Source organism: Saitoella complicata, assembly GCF_001661265.1.
Source record: "Saitoella complicata NRRL Y-17804 unplaced genomic scaffold SAICOscaffold_5, whole genome shotgun sequence".
Lineage (NCBI taxonomy): Eukaryota > Fungi > Ascomycota > Saitoellomycetes > Saitoellales > Saitoellaceae > Saitoella > Saitoella complicata.
Genome location: NW_017566996.1, coordinates 414,903 through 430,606, shown reverse-complemented (window position 1 = coordinate 430,606; position 15,704 = coordinate 414,903). Strand labels below are relative to the sequence as shown.

Sequence of the window (15,704 nt, the reverse complement as noted above, 5' to 3'; positions counted from 1 at the left end):
TGTTCGCGTCTTGCTCTACAATTCCATGGGCTTCGATTGCAGGGTTATAGGCTACACCGCTGCTCTTGACAACTTGCTCGACTGCAACGACATGGTTCTTCTTACCGTCATACCTGCGGTACACCGTTACGACAACCGCACCGCCCAACCCTAGATTATGCTGCAAAGCAACGTCGAGGTTTGGCACAAGCCGATTACTCGCCCACCCTCTCAGCTGCCAAACCAACTCACAGCACTGCGCCAGTCCGGTCGCACCTAGCGGGTGGCCCTTGCTAATAAGCCCTCCGCTAGGGTTAACCACGACTTTCCCACCATACGTGATATCACCCTTCCGCACCACCTCATGCGCCTTTCCATGCTCGCAAAGCCCCAGAGCATCGATGGTAACCATCTCATTTGTACTGAAACAATCGTGAAGCTCAACGACCTTGACCTGCTCGGGCTTAATCTCCGCCTCCCCCATCGCCCGTTGAGCCGCGATCTTCGTCATCTCATACCCCACCAAATCCATCGCCGACCTCGAAAACATCGACGGCGCATCAGTCGCCATGGCCTGTCCTGCAATCAACACCGCTTTCCCCTTCATCTCCGGATGCTTCTCCAGCCAACTGTGAGAAACCAATACAGCCGCCGCAGCCCCATCACTTGTCGGCGAACACTGCAACTTTGTCAACGGCGCATGAATCACCGGCGCAGCCAGGATCTGCTCTTTAGTATACACGTTGCGAAACTGACTATACGGATTATTCCTCGAATGCAGATGACTAACCCTGGCAATCTCCACGAAATCCTCCGCAGTTGCTCCAAACTTGTCCATATACTCCCTTCCCGCATTCCCGAACAATTGTGCCGCATTGGGTGCACCTTCCACCACCCCCTGTGCCGCGGCCATCATCGCATTCGTGCGGTCGAGGGGGTTGGACCGGTCGGGGTAGGCGCTGGCGGGGAGGGAGCCTGGGAACATCTTCTCGAAGCCGATGACGAGGACGACGTTTGCCGCGCCGCCTGCGATGAGGTTTCGGCCCATGTAGAGGCCGGTTGAGCCGGTTGAGCAGTTGTTGTTGACGTTATAGATTGGGATAGAGGTCATGCCTGTTGGATCCGTCAGTCTTGATTTCACGGAGGAGAGGAAGGGGGAGCGCACCAAACTGATAGAAGACTCTCTGTCCCGAGGTAGAGTCTCCATAGACGTAACACGCAACGCCTTGATCCACCTCATCATAGTTGATACCAGCATCGAGCATGGCTTTTACGCCTGCTTCGAAGCCGAGTTCTGTGTAGTCCACCTTCCCGCGAGGTTTTAGGAACTTGGTGAGGCCCACGCCGACGACATACACTGGTTCTGGAGCCATTTCTGTTTGACAACAAGGACCTGAGAGTCGGAATGGCAGTGAAATGGTGCTTCAGACTGGCGTTTTGCTCGTACGCATGGGCACTTTTTGCGGGGTTCAGGGTAGGTGAACCGAGATGCGCGTGACCGTTCGTCGTGAGAAATGTGGGGCAGCCTCCTAGCGCTTCAGAAACGAACCTGAAGAACAACGACCCGTCCATGACTAAGGTCAAGAATTTGATGATGGCAACGATATATCATACATTGGTATCCATTTGGTATCCAGTACAAATACACCTAAAGGTATAAACTCCTCTCTCTCCGCCTCATATCCTACACTTAGTCAAAGAACTTCGCCTCAGCCTTCAACGCATCAAACACCGTCTTGTCATGCCCAAACACCATTCTCGCGTTGTGCATCCTCTCCAACCTCCTACACATTTGCAGACTGCCAAACCATGCATTGTGATCCCTCGCCAACCAACCATGAGGATGTCCATCCTCATAGTTCTCCTTGATATGGAACTGATCACTCGTCAACAAAAACGTTCCCGAGTTCGGCAAGTTGAGTTGCATGATACAGAGACCGGGGGTGTGGCCTGGAGAGTGGTGGATGGTGATACCGGGGAAGAGGTCGATAGCACCGTTCGGGCCGGCGGTTTGGAAGGTCTGCCAGTTGAGGTTGAGGTCGAGGTAGTGGTCGAGGTAAACGCCGTGATCGGCTTTCGTCGCGACGGCCCAGAAAGCGTGTTTCAACTCATCGTCATGGACCCAGATCTTGACGTCCGTGCCCTTGAAGTGCTCCAATCCACCTCCGTGATCGAGGTGGAGGTGTCCGATGACGACGTGCTTGACATCCTTGATATCATTCCCGGTAGCCTTGATCGCGGCCGGCAACTTGTGTTCCTCGCCGTAGACGACCAAGGGGAAGACGTCGGTGACGGGCGCGGGCCACTTGACCTCGACGTCCTCGGCACATCCAGTCTCCCACAAAATCAAACCCTCGGTAGGGTGCTCAATCAAGGCAGCGATGACGACGAGCTCGGTACGTCCGGCAGATCCGTTCTTGTTGGAGCGGGTGGAGGTGTTGGCACCGCGGAGAAGCCAGCCGTTGTCGCACTCGAGGTGGCCGAGGTTGAGAAGCCACATCTTCGTACCATTGGGGGCGAGGTAAGTAGGAACCGCAGAGTTCGGAGCGAGGGTGGGTGCTGCTTGAGGCATGTTGATCAATCGAATTGTATTGTGGTAGAAGTCGAATCAGAGGCGGGAAGAGGGAATATATAGGCGAGTGGGTGCAGGTATCCGTCTCGAGAAGGATGGCGTACTTGGGTGACAAGGGGGAGACATCACGTGTGGATATCACAGGGTTTGCTGTGCGGGGTTTTGAGAGAGAGCGAATCGCGAATCGCGGATCAGAGAGCGGGCATGGCGAGGCTGGGGCTAGGTGGGGCGGAGCGGGGTTTGGTGCGAAAGTCGAGTGTCTGGGGTGCGCTGGCGCGGCCGTTTACCCGACAGCGATCTTCTAACGCTTCTTCGTGGGAGCTTAGGGTGTTGCAGAGTGGTAGCTGAATGGACAGATGTACGTCTTATCGCATTTGTATCGCCTCCTCCAGAACGTTGCACCTTGGGGGTGTGCTGGTGCTTCCAAGATGTATCGCGCGCGGACCGCTGCAACCGGCGCCGGCGCCAGCGTTGACAGCTGAAGGGATCCGGGACATGTGAGCCATGGAAACAAGCATCCGGAGAGAAGAGAGAAGGTCGTCGATTCGAGGAGCAGGAAGCTAGGGATGAATAAGAGAACGTCAATTGAACACCCAGGTCTGTTACTTTCGGACTTGCTTCTCACGTGAACCCATCGCGATGTGACGTCACCGAGCTCGAGCCCGAGGCAGTTAAGGTTAAGGTATTTTCTCGTGAATCCTCCCCACCAACACATCGATCCCGCGAGATCATTCTCAATCGCAACCCACCGTGGCCTACTCAATCCGTCTACCTTCAAGCGCAATTCGCACTTTCTCAACCAAATCCACCACCATGGCAAAGGAACCGCAAACAATCTACCTCATCCGCCACGCTCAAGCCCTCCACAACGTCAATGACCGCTACCACATCCCCGACCCACCCCTAACCTCCCTGGGATTGCAACAAGCCCGCGATTTCAGCACAGAATACCCAGATATCCCATCCTCCGTCGACCTCATCGTTTCTTCCCCACTCATCCGGACGATCCAGACGAGTTTGTTGGCGTTTGAATCCGTGCTTGATACGAAGCCTTTGCGTGAGGGATCGGACATCGACTTCGAAGGAGATGTAGTGCCGCCTAAGAAGAAGGGGGAGGTGAAATTCGAGCTCATGGCCGAACTCCAAGAAGTCTCCGAGATGCCCTGCGACACTCCTTCCACCGCCTCCGAAACTTCCTCCCACTTCCCCGCTCTTTCCACTCAACTCTCCTCTCTCACCGCCAACTACCACTCCAAATCCGGACCCTGGTCATCCGACGAATCTGCCGTGCGCTCCCGTGCTGCCCACGTCCTCCGATCACTCAAGGCGCGGCCAGAGAGGAACATTGCGGTTGTTACGCATGGTGGATTTTTGGCGATGTTGGTGAAAGGGTTTGCGGGTTATGGGAATGCCGAGGCGAGGAGGTGTGTTTGGCGCGACGAGGATGGGGAGGGGTTGGAGTTGAGATGGGTTGATGGGCCGGAGGAGAAGGAGGAGAAGAAGAAGGAGGGGATGGATGAGAGTGTTAAGAGGAACGTTGAGGAGGTTAAGAACTAGAGGTATCGTTTCAAGACAGACCTATGTATGTTGGAGGAAATATACCAGTTGCTTTCTTCGTCTTTCATAAATCATTTTCAATCCTCGCGGCGCCGGCAATGCATGGTTCGATGGGATGTTGCACTGCTGCAGTCCTCCCCATGGCCAGCTGTACGGTACCTCTTCACTTTCAAAAGATGTCTGGGAACATAGCTCTCTTCATATCGTCTGATATGCAGTTGGTCCTGCCTTGCCTCTTCATGCCGTGTATTCTTATCGATATCGGCTAGCGCCATACGTAACTTCCCCAAACGGGTCTCGAGCGCGTTTTCGCACAGCAGCTGCTGCCAAGTCCATGACATAAAAGCCAAGCATGGGCATCTCCTTCGTACTTGAGCTCAAGTGCACCAGGCGTCATGTCAGGAAATATGGCAGAGGGTATGTCAAAGAACGTCTTCGACGATAGCTTTCGGGTGAGCATGATCATGGGTTATCCGCAATTTTATCCACCGGCCTACGGGGGAGAGTATACGACAAGAAGTACAGGGCTCGATAGTCGACGTCGAGTAGGTCTACATCTCCGCCTGCTACTGCTCGAATAGCTATCTGACGGTGCTCTGGCAGGACTCTGGATTTGACGAACCGGAAGATCGGGAATACGATCCGAACGATTACCTTTTGCAATCCTGGCTCGCGGAGTCAGAAGCCAAAGCCAAGACGATCTCCACATTCTGGTCGGGTCTAGCTCTCATCCTCGGGATGATGACCACCTTACATGTGACTGAAGGCGTGCGCTTTTTGGGGGGCTACTTCTTCAACGTGGACACTTCCAACATCCCTTATCTTGAGTCGGCGAGTTTTTTTGTCTGCTGGTGTACCGTCTTGCCGCCGTTGTTTTCCGATGGGTCGACAACGTTCCTCCTCGAAAAAGCCGAGGTTCGACCGAGCTCTATCCGTTCAAGCGCATAAGTTTACGGGCCATCGTTGCTCTCCTGGATGACTTCCTCGACCAGAACGTCCCGCATTTGATTTTCTTCGGACCCATAACCATACTTGATTTAGAGTTGCTGGCTGCCGTCAAAATAGATGGATTGATTACGAGTATCTCAGCTCCCTTCTTACAGACGAATGGGTCATCATTCCTCTCGGCCTGATAGGGTGTTTTCTTTTTTTATGCATATGGAGCTGGCAACTTGCGCATGCCCACCAGTGCTTGTGGAGTCGTGCCTGCGAAAGAGACAAGAGTTGAGGAAGAGATTGGATCAAGGTGATTCTATGGTCCAGATAGGTCTGCGATGCAGGCGTGCGACTGATGTTGTCGTTTGTGCTGTGATCTTATCATCCGCTGCATGGTCTGTCAAAATGCTCATGGAGGTTTACAACCAGGCAATGAGTCTTCATAATCAGCTATAACACAGCAGAATATAGAGGTGGGATAAAGGTTCTCGTGAAGATATAGATTGGTATCACTAAATAATAACGTACAAACTCCGGACCATAATCATTCAATTTAAGCCTGAGCCTTCAAGGCCTTAGCAACAACCTCAGCAAAACCAAGAACCTTCTCCTCAGTTAACCTCCTGCCAACAATCTGGAGGGAGATAGGAGCGCCATCGTAGAGCTCAGGAACATAGTCCTCGTAAACCTGCTTGTCCAAGTCAGACCTGGGCTTGTAGGACTCGTCCTTCTTGTCGATGGAAGGGTCCTGGAAACCGACGGGGAAGACAACGGAGGTGTAGTCGAGCAAATTGATGATGGAGGTGTAACCGTAGTAGAAGTAGTGGTCGTGCCTGACAGCGGCGTGAGGAGCGACGGGCATGATGAATGCATCGACGGGGTTCTTCTTGAGGTACTCGAGGTACTCAGACTGGTACTTGTACTTCTCGAGGTTGAGGTCCCAGCCCTGGTTGATGGTGAGAGGGGTAGACATGTTGTCCAAGTCGACAAGGACCTTAAGGTTGTCGATCATGGGCTCACCGGAAGCCTCGAGGGCGTTCTGGATGTCCTTACCGGCGTCAACGACGTAGATGCGGTTGATGATGTCGACACCACGGGCGTGGTCCATAGGAGCGAACTCGACGACCTCGTGGCCGGCAGCCTCGAGAGCCTTGCGGGTCTGCTCGAGACCGCGCTTGATGGGAGGCTGGGGGTCGACGACACCGTCGGTAGTCAAGATACCGATACGGAGCTTCTTAGCGACACGAGCCTCCTCGTAGATCTCCTGGCGCCAGGGGAGCTCGATGACCTTGGGGTCAAAGTCCCAGGGGTGCTGGGACAAGACACCCTTGAGGAACTCAGTCAAGGACTCAGCGGTATGAGCCATAGGTCCACAGACGGAGTGGACGGTCTCCTGACCCTCCATGGAGTTGGCGGCACCAGCGTAAGGCATACGTCCGTGCGAGGGACGGATACCGAAAAGACCGTTGAAAGCAGCAGGCATACGGATAGAACCACCAATGTCAGTTCCGACACCAATGGGAGAACCGTGGAAACCGACGAGGGCACCCTCACCACCGGAGGAACCACCGCAGGAAAGACCGCGGTTGTAAGGGTTGACGGTACGGCCGGTGATGTTGTTCAAAGTCTCACCAACCATGAGAGACTGAGGAACGGTAGTCTTGACGTAGAAGACAGCACCGGCGGACCTCAAGCACTCGGTCAAAACAGAATCTTTCTCGTCCTTCTTGCCGATCCATCCGACGTATCCCATAGCGCACTGCTCACCCTTGACACGGAACTGGTCCTTCAAGGAGACTGGAAGACCATGGAGGGGGCCGATGGGCTTACCGTTCTTCTCGTAGTAGTCGTCGAGCTCCTTGGCCTGGGCGAGGGCCTTCTCGAAGAAGATCTCGGCACAGCAGTTAACGAGCTGCTGGGCAACGGCGGCGCGGTGGCAGAAAGCCTTGGCGACGTCGTAGGCCTTGAGCTCGCGGGCCTGGAGCTTCTTGACGAGGGTAGCGGCGTCGAGGCCGGTGATCTCAAGCTCCTCCTAATCAATTGAGTTAGCAATTGCAACGGATCAACGGATCGGATCGAGACGAACCTTGGTGAAGAGACCGGACTTCTCGGGGAAGTCAATCACACGCTTCTCATCCTCGGAGGGAGGGCTCTGCAACTTCCACTCGGAAGGGATCTGGTTTGCGAGAGCCTCACGCTTCGCCTTAACGAGTTCTTCCCACTTGGCCATTCTTGATATCGTATGTCTTGTTTTGAGGGGGGAGATCAAACTGGAATTGATCGATGCAAACAGATCAGACCACGGTGATCCGCTCCCATTTTATAGAGATGCTTCGGGCTCGGGAGGTAACTAGCGCGATCCATCTCCAGGTGGGGTTTGGTTATCGTCGGGCAGGTGTGGGTTACTGACGGTGTACCGCGCTCGTCACGTTGGCTATCAGCTGTCCGAGGTGCCCCGCCTCAATCGCTGCGCTACGCCCTTCTGATACCGGGGTGGGTGCGCAGCCGAGGAACAAGGACATGTGAACACGTCACGAACCCTGCGAGATGAGATCGACAGGAGCGGTAATTACGTGAGATTGAACTCTGAAAGCGACATCTCGATTGTTTGGTGACCTTCGAGGTCGCAACGAACGGCCCGCGTCTGATCCCCCCTTCCAATTGACTCAATTGCAATTGCTGGCGGACACGTCATCACCACCCTTTCGCTAAGCAGATAAGCTGCGCCTTACTCTCCATAACTCCTACCTATCGCTACAGTTTATATCGGGGCACATATCCACGGGCGGGCACCCCCTCCGGGTCCCCTATCAAAAGCGCGAGCGCACCATATTGGGCATAGCCTAGATTGTGCATACCCCAGTAATGAAGCGCGGGGTTGTACTTAGCCACCCCGCAATCGCTTGGGACTGCTGGAACAGGACGCCGTGGGAGCTGAGCCGCAAAAATGAAAAGCTTGACAGATATGATCTAGATTTAATTGAGACGATAATTTTCACTCCTCACTAGTATCTTCTCAAGTGGTTGTTGCGTCCGAGCTGCATGTGACATAACGTATCTCCTCGACCTTACCCGACCAGATACGGTCGCCTCGTCGCAGAACTGCCCAGGCCTTGGGAGCTGTGGGTCTTTTTATGCCAGCGTGACCTCTCCGCTCGACCAGTCCCAGTCTTCCTCGGCCACTGTCCCCTCAAGGCCAAAACACCCGCTCGAGCACCTCCTGACGCCCGGATTCCGTCCCCATCTTTTCGAAAGTGTCTTCGACAAAACTTCCCTTCAACCTTAAGCCAAAATACGCTTCATCCTCGTGACCTCACTCCCCAGACCCTCGATGCCCGGAAATGACCACACTTTTCGTTGCTCGTCGAAGTGATCTGCGGGGAAATTCAAGGTGCGGAGACGGGGTTACATCTTCCTAACTTACCCGCAAAGTAGAAGTTTAAGTCAGGAAGACTTGCCTTTTGTTAGTTAACTCGGAGAGTTTTCGTCTTGCTTTGTATGTTTGATTAGGTAATGAGACACACCACGAACCGGCTGAATCATTTCTCCTCCTCCTTCCACAGCTCATGTAACCTCGTGAAAACACTCGTCAAGGGCCCTCCCGTCGAGACACAAGCTTGAGGCAGGGTGTGAGGTATCATGCACCTACCCGTCTCCCATAACGTAACACGAAACGAAATGAACTTCAAGGACGGCAGAGCGAGAGGGCGACAAGGCGCTGGCATGGAAATGTTTGGCCATGCGATGCTACACAGCCTCCACGCGGGATTTACGGTGTGAGAGTTTCTGAGTGTACTGAATTTCACGATTGCTTAGAAGAGAACAATGGAAGGTGAGCATGGGCAGATACGGTATGGTGTTGAGGTCTTACGTGAGAGAAGAGGAGATGTGGGTACGCGTCACTACTATTTACCCGCGGCTCTCACAACCAACGAGCCACAGTCACTCTATACACTCTCTCGCATGTGACTTCCTGAGCCATATACTCAACCTGAAGCTCAACTTCAATTTCCTCATTCCATATGCCATTTCACCCAAGATTAACGAACCCATCACCGCCATTACCCATCGACCAATCACACTCCCCACATATCCCTACACCTCGCTTAACAAGATAAGCTCTACGCTTACACCTTCCACCAATTCCCGCGGAGAATGGTTCTCCTCGCTCCAGACGCTTTCTGCGGGTGTTTAACCCCCTTTGCGCAGCCAACAGCCGCGGAAACAGCCGCTGCGCGGGTGCGGCGCTGGCCGTGGGCGGTTGGTTACACGTGGGTAAGTGTGGGAGGATGAGCGTGAGTATCGTAATTGCCATGGGGATGGAAGGGAGGACACGCGAGAGGTAGACTAAGTATGTACAGGTAGAAAGGCCGAGGGGGGATCAATTGAGCGTTGCGTTATCTGTGGGTGTTCAAGTGACTCACTACCTAGTTGAAGAGTTCTCACGAAATTGACCTCCTCCTCTCGATACAGAACAATTCTCGGGGCTCACAAACTCGTCCCATGGTTAATCCCAAGCTCACAAGAGCATCAAACACAATCGGGATAGCCGATGCGCATACCATCGCGATTGCGGAGTGTATTCATTACATAACCACAGCCCACACACAGGCTTATGATATTGACTTTCAGGGCACGGGTCCAGCCGCGTACGGACGATCTGAAACTGGACTCAGTTTGTCGATCCCAATCCCTACCCCACCTCGAAACTCCATTAATGTCAACAGATATACGTTGCCGCTTGGACTTCGTGAGCAAGTATAGCAGGGGATGTTAGTCGAGGCTCAATGGTTAGAACGAGGGTGTCCTTCACCCAGCTGACGCCGTCGCGGCTTCGTTATCACGTACCGGTATATGTTATCAGCAGTGTGCGTGGGAGGTCAGATCATGCTCGACTAATCTGCGAGGGGTGTCGCACGGCCTCGATGGTTTTTTCATGCGATTTAGCGAAGGTGGTCTGTGCGTTTCCTTAACCTCCACGAAGATGGGCAGCAGGATCCTTAGGAGGTGTTTATCCGCTAACCGGCGTCATGCATCGACAAGTACCGTCCCGCGACATGCAAGCTTGCTCTAACAGGTCGAGATTGCTTCCTAAGATTTGATTTGCTGAGGCCTGGACCTAACCTACAGTGCCAATTTCGTCGGATCTTGGCCAGGCCTCAAGCTTGGGAAACGATCCAGATGTTTCAATCGATTGGAAAGTGTTGAGTTAAGCGGACCGCGCGCAGGGGAAGTTTGCGGACGGCAAAATCGGCACGTTCTGGGTGCAAATTAAAGTTAATTAACCAAGAGAAGGAGACACATCGAGGCTGTGTCCACTTGGCATCGTTCTTGGCCTTCCCTCGAGATCTCCCTCTCTGTGGAGGTCATTCTCACTCTCACTCTCACTCTCCCTTCACGATCATGAACCAGTTTACCCGCTATATGGAGCATTTCAGACGATCCATCCATGGGCCAACTTCACTTCAAATTTGATCTGGAATGTTGCAATTGCACATGTGGCCCGATTTGGTTAGTGAGGACAGCCGGGGTCTCAGTTCGGTCGCCCGACCGAGCGCAACTTAAGCGGACAAGACGGACTGGACATTTATAGGACTCCGCTCCGACCTTATAGACCCTGCTGTTACCAACTTGACTGTTTACGAGAGTTTACTCTTCTGAACGAGAAGACGCGATTGCTCTGCTGAACGAGAAGACGAGACAGTGGAACTTTCTATTTGAGGTGCACGGCAAAACTGTGCGACTGCACGATCACGAGAGCACCCACGGGATCACCTTAGGATCAACCACAGACAACCAACATCTCCATCGGACTACAAATCGACTCCCGTTCGCTCCCGAAGTCGAGAGTCAAGAACTTGCGATAGTTACCCTACGGGTGTCAAGTCATCTGATTCACACCACCCAACAAGCGAGCTCAGGCGGTACCTACGCATACCCTCAGCGGATCTCACGCGATCCGCACAACGACAGCTCATAACCACCGGACACCTCTCACCTTTCAACAACAACCCAACGATCAACAACCTACGTTCATCACTTACGTTGGCTTATCCGGGTTTTAACCTACCCGGGCGTCCAAACCCGGAACATCTTCACTTCGGACCGGCAATGCTACCCTCCCCACCCCTAACCTCATCCAACTCTTCCTCCGCCAATCCATCACCCACAATACCTCACCACCACCAGCACCAGCTAACCAAAAGCAAGAGCGGCCTACGACTTCCGGAGCTTGGTTTGAGTGCCCAGGCAGGGTTCACGCACGCGCATAGCCGAAAAGGCGTATTACCTACTCCGCCGAGCGAGAGCGGGGGATGGTTCGCGAAGAGTAGGCGGGAGGATGGGACATACGACGATATCTGGGAATGGGAAATGGAGAGGTGGGACGCCCTAATAACCGCCGTCGATGCGTGGGATGCGCCTGTGAGGGGTGGTGAGGCAGTGAGGGTGTGTCAGTATAACACGGGGAGGACAGCGCATGATAGATTGTCTAAACCTGTCTTGGCGGCGATGCGGAGGAAGTATTTCGTTGCGAATGGGACGGATCCGTTTGTGCACCTCACACATCATTTACCACTCTCCCATCTGATGGAGTTCTCGAAAGCGCTGACAAGTCCACCCACTGGGCACAGAACGAATTCGACGAGGACTTTGGGAGGTGTGGGTGCGGCGGAGAACGAAGTGGATGGGTACTTTTCGACGGAGAGGATTTTCCCGTGTTTTGCGACGAATCCGAGTGTGAACGCATTGGTTGTGCAACCGGATTCGATACATATCGGGATGTCCTTCGAGCCGGCTCAATTCGCACCTAAACCCCGGCCGGGGCAGTCTCCGTTTGCTGCTTACGAGGGTGCGGGTGTTCGACGAGGGGCGAATGGGTATGCGGTTATCACGCAGACCCACGAGTTCTTAAAGTGGAGGATGCAGGAATTGATGCATGGTGGAGTTTTCATCTACGTTTTCCCCACAACGAGAGGAAAGGTCGGTGAGGATTGGCTTCCGGATTGGTTTAAGCCGTTGGATGAGACGCTTGCGCCCGCTCTTCGGGGTTTGATAAGTCAAGGCGTCATCCCAACCCCACTCGCCGCTCAACTCGCTCAATCCCCCCCTCAACCCGCCGAATTCGACCGCCTTGTCGATAACTTAAAACTCCGGCTCGAAGGCACCGCAGAAATCCTACAAGCCTACACAGTACAGACCGCACACCCCGCAACGACAATGTTCGAGCACAGCGAGATTACGAAAGAGGAATACTCGCGTCGTATCACTTCCTGGTGGCGTCGTGAGGAGGAGGATCGGATGCGTGGGGTAGCGGCGGAGTGGTTTAAGGAGAATGCGGCGGAGCATGGGGGATACTCGATGCAGAGTGGGTTGAGGGTTAGTGCGGAGGAGGTTGTGAGGAGGGTTTGGGATGATGTGGAGGGTAGGGGAATTGAGGGGATGGTTAGAGGGGATGTGGGGGTTTTGGTGATTAAGAAGATGTGAGCGACCTACGGGAGGTGGAGCCGAGGGGCAGAAGATGATGGGATGATGGGGATGGATGCTTGAGTCTTTGGAATGAACTGGCTTTGATAGCCGTCCTTTTTTGCTTTGGGTAACAGACGAAGGGTCTGCATTGGGTATGTTGGGCGTTTTGATCGATTCTTTCACTTGTTTGGTATGGACGGACTTGGAGCCGTGACAGATGGATACGTATTACCTCTCGAAACACGATTATATTCATATGTACTCCTTTCCAATTGCAAGTGACAACTCGGGCCGTTCGGCATCCGTGCATCTCAATCGGCGGCCGCCGTCGAGCTACATGTGACGTCGATTCAACGCGGCTCGAGCCAAACACCAAAACACCAAAGATCCAATTGCAATTAAACTCAAATACGAATACCCCTGATCATGTCCGGAGGAAACGCGTTGTACGCGGATGCTTTCCTGGTGCGCAGCGTCCGCCAGGCTTCACGATTGTTGGACTGACGATCTTGCACAGACGAATGTACCACCAACCTCTGCGACGGCATTGTTGAGGGATAGGTTACGGAAGGCGAGTGCTGTCAATGATGAAGGTATGGCGAGGGTATTGAATAACTGAAAGGTTGGACTCATTCGTCATACAGTTGCCGAATGGTTTCGAGAACGTGCGATGATCGAGGAGACGTATGCGAAGAGCTTGTCGAAGCTCGCAGCCAAGCCGTTACCCAATATCGATGCGCTAGGGTATGACGAGCTATGTCCTCGTGGATTCGGCTACGGGTGCTAACTCGCATACAGGGTCTTCGGTTCAGCATGGGTACAAGTCGCCGGCGCAGCGGAGGGAAACGCGAATGCTCACCATAGACTCGCACGGAAGTTAGACGAGACAATCGGACACCCATTGAAAAACTACTCCGACCGCGATCCGCAGTGGTCCGAGATCAAGCGGATTGAGCTAACGCTCACCGCATGTCTCCGCGATATCGAAGCAGCTGAATCCAGTCTCGCAAAGGCCTCTAAGAAGAAGAAGAGTAACGGAAAAGCAGCGGATGCGCAATCACAGATGGTTCAGGCACGTCAGACGTGGGAATCTACGGCGCCTATGGCACTGGAGAAGTTCCAGGCCGTGGATGGAGCTCGGTTGGCGAATATTCAGAATTTGTTGGTGCAGTATCAGACGCTTGAGGCGGAGGTCGCGCAGGAGACGATGCGGTTAACAGAGAGCGTGACGAATGTTGTACTCAGCATTGATGCGGAGGATGAGATCACGGCCTTTGCAGCTAAGCAAGGCTTCGGCTCCGGTGCTTCAGGCGCGATGCCCAGACAAGGCGTTACCCGAGGCCAAAGCTTCGATGATGGAAGCAGTATGCATTCTACGGGCTCATCGTCGAAAGGTGGTCTCAAGAGCAGGTTCGGCACGATGTTGAGAGGAAAGAAGAGTCTGAATTTCAGTGGATCTACGTCGCCGAAGAAGCCTGCAACGCCTACTACACCGAGGCGGGAATCGTACTTCCCTACAGAGCAGAGACCTAGTACGGGATCTTCGCAGGGATATGCTAGGCCGCCAACAACTGGGACGCCCACAATTGAGGAGGAGCGTGAGGGTGAGAGTACATCGCCGCAATTCACCGAGAATGCGCCTGCACCTCCGCTCGTACCTGTTTCTGTGCCCGCTCCGGTTCAGACTTATCAGGCACCTCCTAGCTTTCCTCAGGACGCCCCAAGGGCACTCGAGGAGCCTCTGCAGCCTCGTGTTGATGCAGAGGGATACTCCATTGCGCCTCCAGCGCCTACTCTCATCTCCGACACCATTGCCGAAGAGGAAACAGACTCTATCGCCGAGCTTCAACCCGCTATCCAAGTCCAAATCTCCCAGAATGCGATTCGCTCGGAAAACACAGGTGAAGATACTGCGGCATTGTCGAGGGTTACCTCTGCACTCCGAGCTCAGCCCACTGTTTCGAGACGCGGTGGTCGCGGCAGGAGGGAGGTCCGGAATACAATGTTCGTTCCTGGACCTTCGCTCAGTCCTGATTTGACGGGTGGTTCTGTGACGGGTGGTGCCTTGCCTAGCCCCGGTATCCATGGCCGTTTGATTTCCGATGATCAGCAATCCATTCGGTCCAGTAGATCTGCGGGCAGCTCGGCGCCTGGCACGGCTGCGACTAGGCATCCTGAATTGACTGGTCCTGGACTCAATGCCTCCATCATCGAGACAGTCAGTGCGAGGATGCAGCAAGGTCAACCCACGAATGTAAACGTTTTGGGTGAGATCGCGCTGGCGTATAGCGGCCAAGAACAGCGTGTCACCATCAACCTTGATCAGTTCCAGACATTGGAGAAGGTTGCACCAAACCCGGCGTTCATGAAGGATATAGCCGACAAGCCTGGAGAGTACCACGTCGCCCTCACACCAATTCAATCTCGGGCAACGATTGCGTTGAAGTATCAGGCTCATGTTGATGAGGCTAATATGTCTACGTTCTTGCCTATTATTGTTACTCCGATGTGGAAACACAAGGAGGGACAGAGTTTATTGATTGTCACGTACCAAGTGAACCCTATGTTCAAGCGTATGGGCAACGCTGTCAAAGTCCAGGACTTGGTGTTCTTTGCGGGTGTTGAGGGTGTCCAGGCGAGTTCGTGTGATTGTAAGCCGCCCATTGCTGCGTTCAGTACGGAGCGTCAGTTGGCTGCCATGAAGGTCGGTGATGTCACGCTGGAGCATGGTCAGGAGGAGAAGATCCTGGTTAGGTTCGTCACCCAGGGTGTCGCGACGGCAAGTAAGCCTGTCGAGGCACGGTGGAAGATGCAGGCCGAGGAAAGTGTCACGGGGCTTGGCGTGAAGCTCGTTGGATCGCGGGCGAGCAGTGAGGAGGATAGAGATCCCTTTGCTGATGAGGGGTCGGTTACGATGAAGGGGAATGTCGCGGCGGAACTTGTTGATGTGCAGACTGTACGGATGCTTCAAAGTGGGAAGTATGTTGCGTTGTAAGCGTAATGGGTGTATATGGATACATGGTGGTTTGTTTGTGTATGATAAGATATTTAGGGTTTAGGGTTAGGGTTAGGGTTAGGGTTAGGGTTAGGGTTAGGGTTAGGGTTAGGGTTAGGGTTAGGGTTAGGGTTAGGGTTAGGGTTAGGGTTAGGGTTAGGGTTAGGGTTAGGGTTAGGGTTAGGGTTAGGGTTAGGG

At 53.8% G+C, this 15,704-nt stretch overlaps 7 protein-coding genes across 7 annotated transcripts in view; 4 read left to right on the top strand and 3 right to left on the bottom strand.

Annotated features, from left to right (window-relative positions):
- Positions 1–1,352, bottom strand: part of SAICODRAFT_53856 (non-specific lipid-transfer protein) — a gene marked incomplete at both ends in the record, with an annotated part of 2,364 nt that extends 1,012 nt beyond the window's left edge. Inside the window, 2 exons of the mRNA XM_019169239.1 lie at positions 865–1,092; positions 1,145–1,352. Coding sequence (XP_019025906.1) covers positions 865–1,092; positions 1,145–1,352 — 436 coding nt within the window. The remainder of the gene's footprint in view (positions 1–864; positions 1,093–1,144) is intronic.
- A 317-nt stretch (positions 1,353–1,669) lies between these two features.
- On the bottom strand, positions 1,670–2,551 carry SAICODRAFT_53931 (metallo-beta-lactamase superfamily protein; the record flags this gene model as incomplete). The annotated part of the gene is made up of 1 exon (XM_019169248.1): positions 1,670–2,551. One exon carries the CDS (start codon positions 2,549–2,551, stop codon positions 1,670–1,672), a length of 882 nt encoding a protein of 293 aa, XP_019025905.1.
- A 699-nt stretch (positions 2,552–3,250) lies between these two features.
- SAICODRAFT_77479 (phosphoglycerate mutase-like protein) lies at positions 3,251–3,934 on the top strand (the record flags this gene model as incomplete). Its single annotated transcript, XM_019171064.1, has 2 exons — positions 3,251–3,586; positions 3,656–3,934. Coding segments are annotated over exons 1-2 (501 nt in total), but the record flags the coding sequence as incomplete, so codon positions are not given.
- A 504-nt stretch (positions 3,935–4,438) lies between these two features.
- SAICODRAFT_206074 (uncharacterized protein) lies at positions 4,439–5,327 on the top strand. The gene is made up of 2 exons (XM_019166293.1): positions 4,439–4,653; positions 4,712–5,327. The coding sequence occupies exons 1-2, from the start codon at positions 4,504–4,506 to the stop codon at positions 5,054–5,056; spliced, it is 495 nt and encodes a 164-aa protein (XP_019025903.1). The 5' UTR covers positions 4,439–4,503; the 3' UTR covers positions 5,057–5,327.
- Positions 5,328–5,593: 266 nt separating this feature from the next.
- On the bottom strand, positions 5,594–7,446 carry SAICODRAFT_77475 (Acetamidase). The gene is made up of 2 exons (XM_019171063.1): positions 7,131–7,446; positions 5,594–7,076 (listed from the first exon to the last, which is right to left on the bottom strand). Exons 1-2 carry the CDS (start codon positions 7,272–7,274, stop codon positions 5,598–5,600), a joined length of 1,623 nt encoding a protein of 540 aa, XP_019025902.1. The 5' UTR covers positions 7,275–7,446; the 3' UTR covers positions 5,594–5,597.
- A 3,544-nt stretch (positions 7,447–10,990) lies between these two features.
- Positions 10,991–12,773, top strand: SAICODRAFT_17777 (uncharacterized protein). The gene has a single exon (XM_019165861.1). It carries the CDS (start codon positions 11,156–11,158, stop codon positions 12,527–12,529), a length of 1,374 nt encoding a protein of 457 aa, XP_019025901.1. The 5' UTR covers positions 10,991–11,155; the 3' UTR covers positions 12,530–12,773.
- A 69-nt stretch (positions 12,774–12,842) lies between these two features.
- Positions 12,843–15,704, top strand: part of SAICODRAFT_205910 (uncharacterized protein) — a 3,786-nt gene continuing 924 nt past the window's right edge. Inside the window, exons 1-4 of the mRNA XM_019166289.1 lie at positions 12,843–12,976; positions 13,029–13,104; positions 13,156–13,255; positions 13,310–15,490. Of these exons, the coding sequence (XP_019025900.1) occupies positions 12,938–12,976; positions 13,029–13,104; positions 13,156–13,255; positions 13,310–15,490 (2,396 nt within the window). The 5' untranslated portion in view covers positions 12,843–12,937. The remainder of the gene's footprint in view (positions 12,977–13,028; positions 13,105–13,155; positions 13,256–13,309; positions 15,491–15,704) is intronic.

Excerpts from the sequence above, each read along its gene's own strand:
- SAICODRAFT_206074 (XM_019166293.1), top strand. The coding sequence starts at position 4,504 with ATGTCAGGAAATATGGCAGAGGGTATGTCAAAGAACGTCTTCGACGAT. Across the intron at positions 4,654-4,711 it reads GGCTCGATAGTCGACGTCGA|GACTCTGGATTTGACGAACC; the intron begins GTAGGTCTACAT and ends GTGCTCTGGCAG.
- SAICODRAFT_77475 (XM_019171063.1), bottom strand. The coding sequence starts at position 7,274 with ATGGCCAAGTGGGAAGAACTCGTTAAGGCGAAGCGTGAGGCTCTCGCA. Across the intron at positions 7,077-7,130 it reads AGTCCGGTCTCTTCACCAAG|GAGGAGCTTGAGATCACCGG; the intron begins GTTCGTCTCGAT and ends TCAATTGATTAG.
- SAICODRAFT_17777 (XM_019165861.1), top strand. The coding sequence starts at position 11,156 with ATGCTACCCTCCCCACCCCTAACCTCATCCAACTCTTCCTCCGCCAAT.